This window comes from Poecilia reticulata, chromosome 13, assembly GCF_904066995.2.
Source record: "Poecilia reticulata chromosome 13, P_reticulata-male-v2, whole genome shotgun sequence".
Classification (NCBI taxonomy): domain Eukaryota; kingdom Metazoa; phylum Chordata; class Actinopteri; order Cyprinodontiformes; family Poeciliidae; genus Poecilia; species Poecilia reticulata.
In genome coordinates this window covers 34933538-34951242 of record NC_088842.1, presented here as the reverse complement: position 1 = coordinate 34951242, position 17705 = coordinate 34933538, and the positions used below count along the sequence as shown (strand labels likewise).

Genomic DNA, 17705 nt, shown 5'->3' with positions numbered 1-17705 from the left:
GACCAGCTGGAGGAGGAAACCAGGAACATAACCATATTCACTTATTTCTGCCAACCTTCACAAAACTTTGATTTATTTTCTTCATTTGCTGCTTCAGGTCATTTTGTATTCTTTTTGTCCCTGTGCTGTGTTGTGGCTCCCTCATGTGGCAGGTTTAGGTTACTGCAGCCCTATTTAAGCATCCTTTGTTTGTTGTCTGCAGGTTTACTCTGAGGTGTGTGTGAATGACGGTGTCCTGTCTGTTTCTGTGTTGTCCTGCGATGGACTGGCGACCTGTCCAGGTGACCTGTCCAGGTGACCTGTCCAGGCGACCCCGTCTCTCGCCCGAAACGTTTGCTGTAGGTCAGTGGTTCTTAACCTTTTTTGAGGTGCCGAACCCACCAGTTTCATATACGCATTCACTGAACCCTTCTGTAGTGATAAATAAAATATGATTTCCCACCCCCACCAAATTCAAGACATAGGGGTCACTGCATGATCACCAAGTCTTCTTAAAAGGTAGAGTCTCTGAGATCAGTTCTTCAAAATATAGTCAGTGTTTTCAGCAAAGTTGAGCCGACTGTCCAGGAACGACCCAAGGTATTTAAAATCTGCCAAAAAAATTTGATGGCACCACCATCACTCGGTACTCTTCTTCTTCTGGGTTGGATTTGAGAGGAGCTTCGGGGGATGAGAGCTGCTTGCGGCATCATTGACCAATGGCTCCTCCTTTTCCAACACAAACAGAAGAAAGGAAAATAATTTGTTGTGTTTTTTAAAGCTTACAGGTTAATCCCTCTTCTTTGTGTTTTTCATTTTTAGCAACATTTGTATTTTTCGTTCTGACACCTGATGGTGGAAGTTCAATAGCAGGTCAAGAAATTAACGACATTTTCACACTTGTAATTTATTTTGTACTGAATCAGTTAATGATTTTAACATTTAACTTTGTTTTGTTTCACCCAGAAAAACTCCTAGCCAACCATAACGTCTCTATTCGTTTCAGAGCAGAGATCAAAACTTCCTTTAACCTCATTGTTATCTCACCTAGTGATCTCATAATTAAAAAATCAAGATAAACAGGTCTATCCAGAGATCCCGCTTGCAGACATGTTCTTAACTTTCGTATTCTCTGTATCCTGGTTTAAGTTGATCCTCACAGAAATGTGAAAAGTCGTTTCACCAGATTCAGTTTGTGATAACAGTGCATTGTGTATCATTCTGCTTCATGTCTCTAATGTTTTGATTTCCACTCTTTCTTCATCAGTCAGTTCTCCAGCTTTCAAAGATGTGAATTACAGAGCAAGTCAAAAACATTGAGACTTAAAGCTGATCTGGATTCTGATTGGTCCAACAGATGTTGTATCCGATCAGTTTTAGATCAATATATGAACCAAAGTGCTGAAGACTGAAAAAACAAGAAGTAACTCTCACCTGAATCAGTTCATCTTTCTTTCTTCTTCGTCATCCCATCACAATGGAGTCAAAACAACTGAAGTGTTTGTTTTTCTACCTGATCAGTATCTCTGTGAGGCTCCGCCCCTTTTTTATTCACAGGAATCTGGGAGAGTAAGTATCTGTCTTGTCCAAATAAAAGATCACACAACACTGGAGCATGTTGAGACTCCAGTGATAAAGATAAAGAACGAGGGAGCACATTTTAGAAGATGTATAATTTATTTAGAGCAGAGTTGATTCATCATTTTATTCAGTTTATTTTTCATCATCATCAGGTCATTTCATGTTTTTCATAGCAATTTCTCTGTTATTGTGAAGAAAACAAAAGATTTCACAGCACATTTAAACAGCAGTGATGCCATAACAGCTTTTCTCCAATTGAAACTCTGCTGATACGTTTCATGGTGTTTGATGGTCACACAAAAACTCATTACAATCACACGTAGTTCACATTTTAAAAACTGTACAGGCTGATAAACAGAACAAAAAAATTACACTTGATGAATATGATCTCACAAATCCGAGAAATAAATAGATAAATAAAATCTGCTAAAATAATAACTGTATTAGGTTAAATCTTTCTTTTGCTAAATTTTCCACGGATGGGGGAAGGGCAGCGCAGTGGAAGTCACTTTTTAAAAATACTTTTTGGTAGCTATTACTCATAAATATAGAGTCACCATTAGTGTGAATGGGCCAATGGGTTCCTGGAAGTGGGATATTTATTTCCCATCTGTGACCCAACAGCTGGCTGGAATCTTTTGGTTCAACAGTTTGACTCTGGGTCGCCGTCTGCTAGGTCTTCATGACTCATTTAATTCGCTAGTTTTCTGTTCCCATCTTCAGAAATCTGGACATGTAAACAAGTGACAACATCTGATGTTTCACTGAAACATAAGCTAAGTGTCAAACTGACCTAGTGTCAGTACTGATTCCCTTCTTCATGACCTGAGCTAAGCTGGCAGTAATTGGGGGCTCGTCCGGTATTTGAACCCTGGTCCAACAAGCAGATTCCTCCAGGCTGGTTAACCTACTGAAGTGGTGACAAAGTCTATTTTTTTCCTTTTTGTTAGGATTCTTGTTTATCTGCCTGCTGAAGTTAAAGTTGAGCTCATAAGTTTTGGCAGAATTTCAAACATTTTCCACACTTTTTGGGGAAATTCTCAACAAGAACATCTTTTCCTGTCACTCATGGTTAATGGTTGGATGAAGCCTTTTATCACTTCTATTATCCCACTAATATGTTAATATGGGAGCAAATTGTTTGTTTAGCACTTTACCGCTTTTGCTAACTTTGAAAATATTTAGCCCACTTGGTTTCCCCTAAATTAATTTTGTCGATAAGGCTCAGATTTACACTAACAGCTGCACTGGGTTGTATTTCAAACAACTCAACTCCAAGAAAACCAGATTACAATCTGACACTGTCCCTTAGCAATCAGCATTAGCATCAGCTGCAGTAACTCAGGACTCGGTTCTTCCTGCAGCACCGGTTCTGCTGACCCGGTAATCTGAATCGAGGTTGCCTGCTTTCCAAACCTGACTCTAAACCAAGCTTTTTATCCACCGGTTAGAAACACATTTATTGTTATTTCTATGGATTAGTAATATCAATGTTCATTCTGAGATTTTAACTAAAGAAAGTTAAGAAGCGATACTTTCCTGCTGTATGTATGAATTATGTGTTTCAGCTGCTGCAGAACCAGAACATCCCGGTCAGAATTATGGAAATATTCTTTGATTTTTGACCGTGTGACTTTTAATGAAAAATGTTTGCTATCTCAGGCGGACTCTGCTGCGCTGCCCTGCGACTCACGATAGGAATCAATTTACTTTTTATTATCTCACTAACATAGAAAAGTCTAAAAACAACACACTGATGTGCTCTGGGCTCACATGCTTCCACATCAGACCTGATCTGCTCCCAGCGCCTCAACAGGATCCACTGCAGCAGAACAGAAACGGGTGAGCCATCTGTCAAACTGGGCTGAACCACCAGGATGCTGCGGAGGTTCTGGCAGTGTGTCGTTAAACCTCAGTGGTCCGGATTTCATTGTTGGATCCAGTTGATTCAGACTTGCAGGAGCAGATCAGGTCTGGGCTAAAAGTTTCCTGAATTTAAAATTAGTTTCAGTGTAAAATTGCACCAAGCGTTTACTGAAACACTTTGACCCGGAAAGTGACCCGACCCAGATACTTGTCCCGCTCGTCGCTGTTGCGCAGGTTGGATCCCTCCACTTTACATTCCACCGTCTGCTCCACGTTGTAGTCCTCCTTAGTTAGCAGCAGCTTGACGGCCACCAGTGGCTGGACGTAATCCGGCTGCGGACACAAGCAGAGTCAGAGGTAAACGTTCTGGTTCGGATCACACCGACCCGGCAGCAATCTGGCATGTGAGGAGAGAATCAGCTAAAGACAAACGACACGTTTTATCAAGTTCATTTTGGTTTAATAAAACAACTGTAGCGTTTTCTCTCTGTTTCTGATGATGTTGGGTTGATAACCAGCAGCTTTTTCTGGGTAAATATTTTCATTTATGTCCATTTATGTTTATGAAGAACAATCAAAACTTTCTTTCAAGTTGAAGCATAGCCAGTTTATCCCTTTTCTTCACAACTTCTGGATGGCTCTCTGCTGATGTAAGCTTTTTCTCCACAGTGGCAGCGCTAGGGGGCGCTGTAGCTCTCTCTGGAAAAGTCATAGCACCCCCACGAAAACGTCACATCATTATTTTCTTATTTTTACTTAAGATAACATTCTTTAATATGTGGTTGTTGTGATATTTAAATTTTTTTAAAAAGCAATGATTTTATATTGGTCCCATCTTGCAAATGGAAACAAACTTTTATGCATATTTTCACTTCCAGCAAACATGTAATGCAAAAATGGATTGTTTTCTACGACCCAAATCCATCTAGTCCAACATCAGTGTCCGACCTCACAAGTAGCTTTCTGGAAGAAAAGTGAAAATTCCTAAAAACACACCCTGCAACCTTAACCTTCTGAGTAGATCCGAAGATATTTCCAACGTCACATTAAATCTTTTTGATCAAAAATGGATCTGCACTCCTATTCATGTACACATGAAGGTAAGTAACTCAATACTTTTACCAAAACAGTGTACTATATAGTGCAAATCATTTCATTAAACTATAACAACATAATTAAATATCTTCACCGTCTCAGACAAACTTTCATAGTTGGCAGTGGCGACATCATGTGGCCACTGAGGATATTGCAAGAAAGACTTTTGAACCCAATGAGATTTTTTTATCTGAAAAGTTTCAGAAAAATGGTGCAAAATAAATAATCTAGAGTCATGAAGTCATGAATTTAGGTTTGTATGAGTGTTTTCAGGTCCTCTGTGCGTGTGAGAAGCAAACAGCCTTCACTCACGTGAGCGATCTTGCCGTAATACGGGAAAAACATCTTATCCAGGCGACCTTCAGGCGGGAAGTAAATCATCTGCAGCGGGGTGTTTCTCTGCAGAAAACACAGACTGGTTCTGTTTCTGTGCTCATTCACAGCAGATACTAAACATCTACACACAAAAACATTCACAGGTGCATGATGGGATTGATGTTAGGCCGTTACCTTGGCGGTACAGTTGATGTACGGATCTCCTTCCGGTTTCAGTCCAATGACCTGCAGACACAAATGGAGTTATTGCTTTTTGATTTATTAGAAATCTCACACTCTAACAGCTAAAGCTCCATGATAAACTAAATAATGACGAATTTATTCAAAAAAATGTTTCAGGTTATCAAAAATAAACTAGAATTTATGTCTTTACTGGAGTTCAGTCTGCAAGAACAATCCATTTATCCCGCAAGATAAAAATAACGCTAAAGCATACGATGGAGTACGGCTCAGAAAAAAGTTATTAAATTTAATTACGAGAATAAATTCATATCAATACACAAATGAAGTCACAACACAAGAATAAAGTTGAAATAATAAGAAAATAAAATCACAATAAAACAGTAATAGTCGAATGAGAACAAAGTCAAAATAAGTTGCAAAAAGTCAAAATAATACAAGGATAAAATCACAATAATATGACAATAAAATCATAATATCAGGAAAATAAAGTCGTAATAATATGCAAATGAATCCATTTCAGCAGCGAGGCATTTCAAAGTGCTTTACATAATTAAAAATAAATGAATAAATAAATAAAAACAGCATGTGACATTGAATAAACAGTAAGAGAGATTGTGAAAAAAAAAAAGATTAAAAAAGATAAAACCATTAAAACCCGCAGCCCTTTAGGACGTCAGTTAAACACCGTATTAAAAATGTAAAGACACAAGAATAAAGACGTAATGATGCAAAAATAAAGTCGCAATGTTACAAGAATAAAGTTGTATGAGAATAAAGTCATTATAATAACCACAGTAAAGTTGTTTTAATATTAGAATAAAGTCTTAATTAATTTTAACATTCTAACTTCATCCTATTAAAACTTTACTCCCATAGTTACATGTTTTCTTAGCCTGATTCTAATACTGAGCTGTACAAACAACCACAGCGCCCTCTGCTGAGAAAACATGGTATAGACTTTGTTTTTATCTGATTCAGCGATATAAGCTGATTTTTGTGTTAAAATCTGAGCTTTGAAATGATCTGAGTGAATTAAACTCCTCCCAGACAAACACCACGACGCGTCCAACCATTTAAAGTACCCTGAGTTAATGCTGGTTCTGTACTGACCCGGTTCAGCTTGATGATGATGCAGGGCTGCCCCTCGGCGTAACCGAAGCTGGCGTCCGGCAAACCGGAGCACTGGCGCAGATTGCTGCGTTTGAACTGGCAGACCTTCTTCTTGGGCTGGTCGTCCTGGTCCGTGTATTCGCCCACCAGACACAAGTCGTTCCCCTCCTGGATGCTGTCGTTGTACTCTGCAAACAGGAAACGGGCTTTTATTGTGAAAGCATCAGCACTAATAGAAAGCAACATCCTGGGGAGAAAAACTCATTTTGATCATGAACGTTGTCAGCTTGTGATATTCACTTTTGGTTCCATATCGATCATATAGTATAACTTTAGATCAGTGGTTCTTAACCTTCATTGAGGTACCGAACCCCCCAGTTTCATATGCGCATTCACCGAACCCTTCTCATTCCTCCTTCCCCTCACCCCTCTCCCCGACAAGCAACATACTTTGCGGTATTCTTATTTAGTAATGTAATTATATTAGCTGTGTTACCACCCCCACGCCACTAGAGGCAGTAGCAACCCCGAAAAGATGCGACTAAGGAGCAGATTTAGACTATAGAATTTGGTAAAAAGAGTGGAGCTACTTCAATCAGGGCTCCTCCGCAGCTCTGATTGGCTAAGCAATGTTACGTGATCCTCTGATTGGCTAAGCAATGTTACGTGATCCTCTGATTGGCTAAGCCAGGGGTGTCAAACTCCAGTCCTCGAGGGCCGGTGTCCTGCAACTTTTAGATGTGCCTCTGCTGCACCACACCTGAATAGAATAATTAGGTCATTAGCAAGGCTCTGGAGAACTGATCTACACAACGAGGAGGTAATGAAGCCATTTCATTCCAGTGTTTTGTACCTGTGGCACATCTAAACACTGCAGGACAGCTGCCCTTGAGGACTGGAGTTTGACACCCCTGGGCTAAGCAATGTAACTGATCCTCTGCAGCAAGTGATGGCAAAGCGGGGCGTCATCACGACTTTACACAAGTTAATGTGTCTTTACCTCCGCGGCAGAGGCTCCGCCGAACCCCTGGGGTTCGATCGAACCAGGTTAAGAACCACTGCTTTAGATCAAGTAAGGCTGAGGCAGCAGTATAAGAGATACTGCCACCTGCAGGTAGGAGATAGCATCGCTTCAACTCAATGTTGGTGACCATTTTAGTCTAAAAGATGCTTTGATTTGATTGATTATATAATATTTAAAAGGGATTTTTATGTAAAATCTCCTGTTTAATCTTTCCGTCATGTTATAATGTTATTCCCTCATCAAAAATATTCCCGCAGTCTTGCTTTCATTTTTCTTTTTTTCATTTCTTCAATCTCCATGGGAACCATTCAGATGTCCAAAACGCCTGGGGGGGCCTGGCCCCGCCTTCGAGGCACTGCTCCTCCCCCACTCAGACCCTTCAGACTATCCAGGAGCAATTAGCAAACACCTGGTGGAGCTGCTGCTCACAGCAACGCTGGTAAAAACAGATTAGTAAAGGAGCCATGTTGAGACGACTTCCTGAAGGCAGAGCTTTAGAAAGAGGGGGAGTTTTTAAAGAGACAGAGGCCCAATTTCAAGGCGTTAAATTAGGAAGTAAAATGTCTTTGAGTCATAAAAGTAACATTGTTACCTGATCATGGTATAAAATGGTACAATGTGCCTGGAAAACACATAACACTGTCCCTTTCGGCACACAATTGTTATCTTGAAGGTTCTCATTATGTGTCCCCTCTGGAGGCTGGAGGGCCACAAAAAAAAGCTTTGGCGGGTCGGATTTGGCCCCCGTGCCTTGAGTTTGACACATGTGCTCTAAAACGTGGAGTATCTGGGTTTGACTCACGCTGCAGAAGGTCGTGCAGCTGCTGGACGTACGGGTTGTATTTAGTTGGATCCGAGCGGTTGTAGGAAATATCAACAGCATGAGGACGAACAACCAGACCTGAAACGAAGCAACGCATGAAATCATGAGGCAGAGAGAACACAGCTGCAGCATCCTGCAGCAGCTAGCAGCATCATGCAGCAGCTAGCAGCATCATGCAGCAGCTGGTAGCATCATGCTGCGTCCTGCAGCGTTATGCAGCATCATGCAATGTCCTGCAGCGTTATGCAGCATCATGCAGCAGCTGGCAGCATCATGCTGCGTCCTGCAGCGTTATGCAGCATCATGCAATGTCCTGCAGCATCATGCAGCGTTATGCAGCATCATGCAGCAGCTGGCAGCATCATGCTGCGTCCTGCAGCGTTATGCAGCATCATGCAGCAGCTGGCAGCATCATGCTGCGTCCTGCAGCGTTATGCAGCATCATGCAGCAGATGGCAGCATCATGCTGCATCCTGCAGCGTTATGCAGCATCATGCAGCAGCTGGCAGCATCATGCTGCGTCCTGCAGCGTTATGCAGCATCATGGAGCAGCTGGCAGCATCATGCTGCGTCCTGCAGCGTTATGCAGCATCATGCAGCAGATGGCAGCATCAGGCTGCGTCCTGCAGCGTTATGCAGCATCATGCAGCAGCTGGCAGCATCATGCTGCGTCCTGCAGCGTTATGCAGCATCATGCAGCAGCTGGCAGCATCATGCTGCGTCCTGCAGCGTTATGCAGCATCATGGAGCAGCTGGCAGCATCATGCTGCGTCCTGCAGCGTTATGCAGCATCATGCAGCAGATGGCAGCATCATGCTGCATCCTGCAGCGTTATGCAGCATCATGCAGCAGCTGGCAGCATCATGCTGCGTCCTGCAGCGTTATGCAGCATCATGGAGCAGCTGGCAGCATCATGCTGCGTCCTGCAGCGTTATGCAGCATCATGCAGCAGATGGCAGCATCATGCTGCGTCCTGCAGCGTTATGCAGCATCATGCAGCAGCTGGCAGCATCATGCTGCGTCCTGCAGCGTTATGCAGCATCATGCAGCAGCTGGCAGCATCATGCTGCGTCCTGCAGCGTTATGCAGCATCATGGAGCAGCTGGCAGCATCATGCTGCGTCCTGCAGCGTTATGCAGCATCATGCAGCAGCTGGCAGCATCATGCTGCGTCCTGCAGCGTTATGCAGCATTCTGCACCATCCTGCAGCATCATGCAATGTCCTGCAGCATAATGCAGCAGCTGGCAGATTTCGGTGGGGTCACCTGGAGAGGCCAGGCGGTCCTGGTGCCGGGGAACGGCGTCATCCAACGTCTGCAGCATCACCCATATGGTGAGGACGAACATTCCCGTCAGGACGCCATAAAAGATGAGGTAGAAGAGGAAAATGAGACCTAGAGGGAAAAAAATCAAACATTTCTTTGTTTATATCTGCAGAAACAAATAGGAAGTGAAAGTGTTGACTAAGTTTTGGCTACTGCAGTTGGCTTAAACCAGAGGTGTCCAAAATGTGGCTTGGGGGCCGTGTGCAGTCCTCTGGATGAATTTGTGTGGCCCCCAACCTCAGTTCTACAGGCAAATATAACCTGAAAGCAACAGCAATCAATGCAGATGGACATTTTTTTATTTCTATTAAAATTTTATAGACAAATAGTCTAATCAAAATGTAAAAATAATTTTGGTACAACACGTTTCTTTTGCATTTGTTGTCATTGGGGCACCCCCAATTCCATCGCTCCTGTGTACACTGTACAGGACAGTACAAAGACAATAAAGACTTTATTTATTTTACTTAGTACTAAAGCAGCACAATCATCCAGTTGATTGCAAAAAGAATCAACTCCTAAAAAAAAATCGCTCCCAAAGTTTAGTTTTCCTACTTCATGTTGTGATGCTTAACAGGATAAATGAAATATTTTTATCCTTCCTGTGTCTCATTCTTCGTTTAACACCGTTTGCCTCAAATCATCACAAACCCAATGAGATTATTCTACACCACCAATGCCTGTTTATGCATATTTAACACATTCCAAAGATCCTATTTTGTTTTTGCTACCATCTAGTGGCTAGAATTATGTCTAAATTAATTCATTCGTTAACTAAGTCTACACACACAGCAAGTCTTGATGCTCAATTTAGATTTTTTGCTGCTGATATTCGATTTTATTCGTATTACTAATTAAATGCAGCAGCAATTAGACTTCAATATTACGGCAGCAAAGTGACCCGCATGCGCAGAAGAAGAAGATAGACGTCACACAGCAGACTTCTGTTTACGGCAGTAACAATGGACGTCCCCTTCTATGGGTGGATTTTAAATGTTTTTACCCAATGCAAGCTGAGAATATCGTCACCAGATCGTCTGACAGCAGCGAACCGCTGACTGCAGCTTCTGACCCGGTTCTGTCTGGAAATGGAGTCGGACCAGGAGGTTGGTGCGTGATGCGTTCACTGACTCAGACTTCTTTCATCACTTCATCACTTCCAGACATTGTTTATGTGCAGATTTACCGTCTGTCTTCTTCTGCTGCAGAATTATGACGCACGTTTCACGTCACTGATGTAAAAGTCGGATAAAATGCGACACGACGGTTCAGACTGCAGACATTTGAAAACTATCGGCTATGAACCCGATTTAATAACATAAATGGAAATGGTACAAATGAAAAAAAAATCACATACGGGTAGCAATAGCTTTGTTATTAATGTCATTTTAAGGCTGCACTCCCACCGTCACTGTTTCGGCCGCTTTAATCCAACTCCAGTCCGTCTGCCTGGAAAGTCCGGTTCGTTTGGTGAGGTGTGAATGCTAATCGAACTCGGGCTTACCCAGACTGAACCCAAACCTCAGTCTGGGTTCGGTCGAAGTTAACTGAAGGCTAAAGGAGAGACCGCTGCAAAAGCAGGAAGTGGACTACAGCGCAGGGCATTCTGGGTAAATACAATCAAAACAAACGCTAGCGGAAGAAATTAATGTCCCACTGTGGAACAACAGAGCCATTCTATGTGGTAGAACATCTATATTCATGAATGACTGGTGGAATAAACAGATCTGGTCAATTACTCACTTATTGGATGGAAATGGTGAAATTTAATAGAAAATATGGAACTGACTGTTCACTAGCAAATCATAAGAAAGTATTACGTAGCATCTCTGATGTCCTTTTTTTGTCAGTTAAGAACAATTTATCTAATTTCTCTATTCCAAGACTCCACAAGATTCAAATTGAGTATGTGGACATTAGAGATAATAAATGCAATAACAAGTTTTTGAACAAGTATTCAATAAATAACTTGTACCCAGAAAGAACAAAAAGCTCTTACAAAATTTTAACAAATCTATGAGAGTCAAAATAAGGACAAATTATTTGAAATTTCCAATTCCTCCCAAACATAAAGAACTACATTTTAAAATTATAAATAACATATATCCTTCAAATGAATTCTTAAAAGTGAGATTTAATTTTAATGTAGAGAATTGTGGTTTTTGTACAACTCATTTGGAAACAACTAAACATTTGTTTTATGGATGTAAAGAAGTATTAAACTTATGGGATCAACTTCGTAACTTTCTGTCTTCTAAGACAATAAATTTGGATTTTGTTTCCTTACAAAACATTCAATTCGGTTTATTCATTAAAGATAAAAATCTGGAATTTTTAGTCAATGTTCTGATTATTGCAACAAAATATTATATCCATAAATGTCGTTATGCAAAATGCTCCCTCTCAATCAATGCTCTTAAAAATGAACTCTCCTTTTTTAGGAGTTGTCTAAAAAAGATGCATAATTTAAATGCAGTAAAATTGTATGAGTTAATCAAAGATTTTAGTTTGTAGCCCCCTAACGTGTTTTTTTTTGTTTCTTTCTTTCTTGAGCCTTTGAAATCAATGTGATTTGTTAATATTAGGAGTTGTGATCTATAATATTTGTTTGTTTTGAAATGTTGTGAGTTTTTGTCAGTTATTCTTATATACTAATAAAAAATAAAAATTAAAATTTTTTTAAAAAAGCTAGCGGAAGAAATGGCTCTTGATCTTTAGCTAAAAACAAAAGGGAAATCCTCCAACCGCTAAAATCTGATGCAACTCCATTTTTGTTTCGCTTTCACGAAGAAGAGAGTTAACGCCAAATGTTTGAAAATAAAAAGGAAATTAACTGAATGTTTTTATATAATGTTAAATGTGTTCAGTCATGAGTTGACTCGGTAATTTTTAGTGTCTCGTTGCAGCCCAGATATCCGCTGAAAGCAACATCTAACTCTGGTTTATTCAGAATCGATTTGATTTGTGGGCACATTTAACTGCTGACACATTAGTAAAATATCTGAGCATTAATGTCTGTCTGAATAATGCATGAAGCAGCACAAATCAGCTTAACAATGCATCTTCAGGGAGCAGTTATGCAGTAAATGTTCAGACAACTCTGACTGAGCCTTCAGATGTGGTGTCAGTTGGTTTGATTTGAGCAAACTGGGCCGTCAAACAAACAGAGGCAGCAGATGAAGCAAAAATAATAATAATCTGAGTCCAATTTTAAACATTTCCGCAGAAACAGACAGTCCAGAAATCTGGTGGTATCCAGCAGAGAGCAGATAAACACTGAAGTCTGATGGAACAAACCGATAATGATAGAGGAAGGATGTCTGTTGGCTTAAAACCAGAAAAAGTAGAAAATGATTTATTTCAGGTGAGCTGATTGGAAGCAGGAACAGGTTCAAACTCCGTCCAGGTGAGAGTTAGGACTGAGCAGTTAGTCAGATTTATCATTCAGTTTCAAGTTTGGCTCTAAATGATCACATCAAAGGAGCCAAGCCTAAAGGTTTGGTCTTCAAAATGATTGAAGACCAAACAATTATTGGTCTTAAACAGGCTGGTCATGTTAGAAAACCTTCCAATGTGGCTGAACCAGAACAGATGGGGCCCAAACTCAAAAGACCTTAAAGGCCAGTTAGTCAGATATTAAACAGCAAAGTTTTACGTTTATTTTTCTCTAAACCTATAAGGAGGCACATATTTTTTTTTCTCACCAGTTTTCTTAATATTTTGGTTTATTAGTAAGAAGTTGGGCTGCACAGTGGTGCAGTTGCTGTTGCCTTGCAGCAAGAAGGTTCTGGGTTTTTCACTTCCTGTCCAAACTCTGGTCACTTCCTGATAACGTTGCCTTAAAGCTGCAGCATCTGACTTTTATTAAAAAAATATATATTTTCTTCTGTTTTTGTTAAAACTCACCATGTCGTGACATTTAGCTCTGAGACAGATAAAATGTGAATAAATTGAGCTTCTCTGCTTTCCCCCACTGCTAACTAGAAACAACCAATCAGATCCAGGAGGCGGGACTTAGTGCTGTCAATCATGCCCCCCCCATCTAGCCTGGCAACCGGTGACAACAGAAAAACTATTTTTCTGTAATGTTAAGTTGTTTTTCCATTAGGACATTTAGCAGCAATACATAAGGATGATTGACAGCGCTAAGCCCCTCCTCCTGGCTCTGATTGGTTGTTTTTGGTTGGTAGTGGTGCTTTTCTTCAGTAGTAGCTGAGAGAGGAGATCGATCTTCTTATATTATATTTCTCATAATTTGTTCAAACATGGGAGAGTTTTAACAAATATGTAAAAAACATTTTATTTATTAAAGTTACCGCAGCTTTAAGGACAAGGCGATAGCGTCCAACCCTTCATGCGCCGATCCGATGTTTTCCAGACATTCAGGTTCTGACTCTACAGACCAACAGACTCACAAGGTCCAGTTTTCAGGCGAGAATATCAACCAAAAACGGGCTAGAGCAACATCAACCTTTCACTGTTTCATGATTTTCTTCTAAGCCCTTAAAATGCTTTTTTTTTTTTTGCTGAAGATTTTAGTTTGTATTTTCTCCCAGAGTGGCTGCACTTTACTTTGTCTCACTTCCTGTTTCCCTCATGACCTTCCTGTCAGACACGCAGTCGCAGGAATCGGCTATCAGTCTGTGAAGTTCTTTAGACGTTGAACTCGTTCTGATGGCTGCGTTCACCATTTGAATCCATTTTCCTCCAGATTGGATTCCAAACTGGTTCCGGTGTGTTTTGACCTTTACTCACTGCTGCCCCCTGGCGGCCGTCCTTACCATGTCAGCCAAACAGTTTCTGCTGCTGAACTTTCTGTGACCCGTATAAACGTTCCGGATCTTTATTAAGATCTTTATTGGTCCATTAATCTGGACTGGTCCATTAATCCGGACTGGTCCATTAATCTGGACTGGTCCATTAATCCGGACTGGTTTGTTAATCCGGACTGGTTTGTTAATCTGGACTGGTTTGTTAATCTGGACTGGTCCATTAATCCGGACTGGTTTGTTAATCTGGACTGGTTTGTTAATCTGGACTGGTTTGTTAATCTGGACTGGTTTATTAATCTGGACTAGTCCATTAATCTGGACTGGTTTGTTAATCTGGACTGGTTTGTTAATCTGGACTGGTTTGTTAATCTGGACTGGTCCGTTAATCTGGACTGGTTTATTAATCTGGACTGGTTTGTTAATCTGGACTGGTCCGTTAATCTGGACTGGTTTATTAATCTGGACTGGTTTGTTAATCTGGACTGGTCCATTAATCTGGACTGGTCCATTAATCTGGACTGGTTTGTTAATCTGGACTGGTTTGTTAATCTGGACTGGTCCATTAATCTGGACTGATTTGTTAATCTGGACTGGTTTGTTAATCTGGACTGGTTTGTTAATCTGGACTGGTCCGTTAATCTGGACTGGTTTATTAATCTGGACTGGTTTGTTAATCTGGACTGGTCCATTAATCTGGACTGGTCCATTAATCCGGACTGGTTTGTTATTCTGGACTGGTTTGTTAATCTGGACTGGTTTGTTAATCTGGACTGGTTTGTTAATCTGGACTGGTCCGTTAATCTGGACTGGTTTATTAATCTGGACTGGTTTGTTAATCTGGACTGGTCCGTTAATCTGGACTGGTTTATTAATCTGGACTGGTTTGTTAATCTGGACTGGTCCATTAATCTGGACTGGTCCATTAATCTGGACTGGTTTGTTAATCTGGACTGGTTTGTTAATCTGGACTGGTCCATTAATCTGGACTGATTTGTTAATCTGGACTGGTTTGTTAATCTGGACTGGTTTGTTAATCTGGACTGGTCCGTTAATCTGGACTGGTTTATTAATCTGGACTGGTTTGTTAATCTGGACTGGTCCATTAATCTGGACTGGTCCATTAATCCGGACTGGTTTGTTATTCTGGACTGGTTTGTTAATCTGGACTGGTTTGTTAATCTGGACTGGTCCATTAATCCGGACTGGTTTGTTAATCTGGACTGGTTTATTAATCTGGACTGGTTTGTTAATCTGGACTGGTTTATTAATCTGGACTGGTTTGTTAATCTGGACAGGTCCATTAATCTGGACTAGTTTGTTAATCTGGACAGGTCCATTAATCTGGACTGGTTTATTAATCCGGACTGGTTTGTTAATCTGGACTGGTTTGTTAATCTGGACTGGTTTATTAATCTGGACTGGTTTGTTTATCTGGACTGGTTTATTAATCTGGACTGGTTTGTTAATCTGGACAGGTTTATTAATCTGGACTGGTTTGTTAATCTGGACAGGTTTATTAATCTGGACAGGTTTATTAATCTGGACTGGTTTATTAATCTGGACTGGTCCATTAATCCGGACTGGTTTGTTAATCTGGACTGGTTTGTTAATCTGGACTGGTTTATTAATCTGGACTGGTTTATTAATCTGGACTGGTTTGTTAATCTGGACTGGTTTATTAATCTGGACTGGTCCATTAATCTGGACTGGTCCATTAATCTGGACTGGTTTATTAATCTGGACTGGTTTGTTAATCTGGACTGGTTTATTAATCTGGACTGGTTTGTTAATCTGGACTGGTTTATTAATCTGGACTGGTTTATTAATCTGGACTGGTCCATTAATCTGGACTGGTTTATTAATGTGGACTGGTTTGTTGATCTGGACAGGTCCATTAATCTGGACTAGTTTGTTAATCTGGACTGGTTTGTTAATCTGGACTGGTTTGTTAATCTGGACTGGTCCATTAATCTGGACTGGTTTGTTAATCTGGACTGGTTTGTTAATCTGGACAGGTCCATTAATCTAGACTGGTCCATTAATCTGGACTGGTCCATTAATCTGGACTGGTTTGTTAATCTGGACAGGTCCATTAATCTGGACTGGTCCATTAATCTGGACTGGTTTGTTAATCTGGACTGGTTTGTTAATCTGGACTGGTCCATTAATCTGGACTGGTTTGTTAATCTGGACTGGTTTGTTAATCTGGACTGGTCCATTAATCTGGACTGGTTTGTTAATCTGGACTGGTTTGTTAATCTGGACTGGTCCATTAATCTGGACTGGTTTGTTAATCTGGACTGGTCCATTAATCTGGACTGGTCCATTAATCTGGACTGGTTTGTTAATCTGGACTGGTTTGTTAATCTGGACTGGTCCATTAATCTGGACTGGTTTGTTAATCTGGACTGGTCCATTAATCTGGACAGGTCCATTAATCTGGACTGGTCCATTAATCTGGACTGGTTTGTTAATCTGGACTGGTTTGTTAATCTGGACTGGTTTGTTAATCTGGACTGGTCCATTAATCTGGACTGGTTTGTTAATCTGGACTGGTCCATTAATCTGGACTGGTTTGTTAATCTGGACTGGTCCATTAATCTGGACTGGTTTGTTAATCTGGACTGGTCCATTAATCTGGACAGGTCCATTAATCTGGACTGGTCCATTAATCTGGACTGGTTTGTTAATCTGGACTGGTTTGTTAATCTGGACTGGTCCATTAAATCGGCACCGTGAACATAATCTGCACATATTTGACATCATTAAACATTAACTCTTTATTGTCCGGATATTGGCTCAGTTCGGTTCAGGCCGCAGCAGCAGCAGAATCTTTGATAAATGAAGACACCATGCCGAGCTTCGGTTCGGTTCGGTTGAATCGATCAGAACCGAGCCTGGTTCGCGGCCCAGGCCGCCTCTTACCCCAGCTGCTGGCGGTTCGGCCCAGGAACTCTCCGGTCCGCGGGTTGTAGATGAAATCCTTCCACGATTCCTTCTTCTCCTCCTTCTTCTCCTCCTTTTTCTGCTCCTTCTTCTTCTTCTTCTTGTCCTTCTCCTCTTCCTCCTCTTTCTTCTTCTCCTCCTTTTTCTCCTCCGTTTTCTCCTCCTTCTCTTCCACCTTCACCTCCTCCTTCGCCGCATCCTTCTCTTCCCCCTGCGCCTCTTTCTCCTCCGGTTTCTGCTCCGCGTTCGTCTCTTTCGGCGGCTCCTGGTTCGGTTCTTGGTTCTGGGCTTCTGGGGCGGACGACATGCTGGTGCGGCGCCGGGCTGATCCGAACCGAACCGGGCTAATTAATCTGCGCTTGCAGCGATCCGTTGGGTCTGTCAGCGATGCTCGCTCTGGAGCCCAGCACACACACACTCACACACACACACACGCGCGCGCACACACACACTCGCGCGCGCACGTAAAAGAATGCGCGCTGACTCACCCACACACGGCAGCGCACGGACTGCTGCAGAACGTGGCGCATGCGCATTACAGAGTCCTGAGGGTCTCCAGTGATGGAGTCAGGGAGAAGCTGAGAGGAGAAGGTTTGATTAATTAACTAAATTAATTAATTTCTTAGTTAATTTATTAATTAAACACCAATTAAATCACATGACCA

At 41.3% G+C, this 17705-nt stretch overlaps 1 protein-coding gene across 1 annotated transcript; it reads right to left on the bottom strand.

Moving 5' to 3' along the window:
• Positions 1-1637: 1637 nt before the first annotated feature.
• On the bottom strand, positions 1638-17520 carry LOC103475241 (sodium/potassium-transporting ATPase subunit beta-3-like). The gene is made up of 7 exons (XM_008426714.3): positions 17020-17520; positions 9263-9391; positions 7977-8075; positions 6151-6338; positions 5032-5082; positions 4834-4920; positions 1638-3759 (listed from the first exon to the last, which is right to left on the bottom strand). Exons 1-7 carry the CDS (start codon positions 17345-17347, stop codon positions 3592-3594), a joined length of 1050 nt encoding a protein of 349 aa, XP_008424936.1. The 5' UTR covers positions 17348-17520; the 3' UTR covers positions 1638-3591.
• Between the last annotated feature and the right edge of the window lie 185 nt (positions 17521-17705).

Bases quoted from the DNA above. Each gene is read 5' to 3' on its own strand.
- LOC103475241 (XM_008426714.3), bottom strand. From the start codon at position 17,347: ATGTCGTCCGCCCCAGAAGCCCAGAACCAAGAACCGAACCAGGAGCCG. The intron at 9,392-17,019 runs GTAAGAGGCGGC...TTTTCCCTCTAG, and splicing joins CCGAACCGCCAGCAGCTGGG to GTCTCATTTTCCTCTTCTAC. The intron at 4,921-5,031 runs GTAACGGCCTAA...TGTTTTCTGCAG, and splicing joins ACATCAACTGTACCGCCAAG to AGAAACACCCCGCTGCAGAT.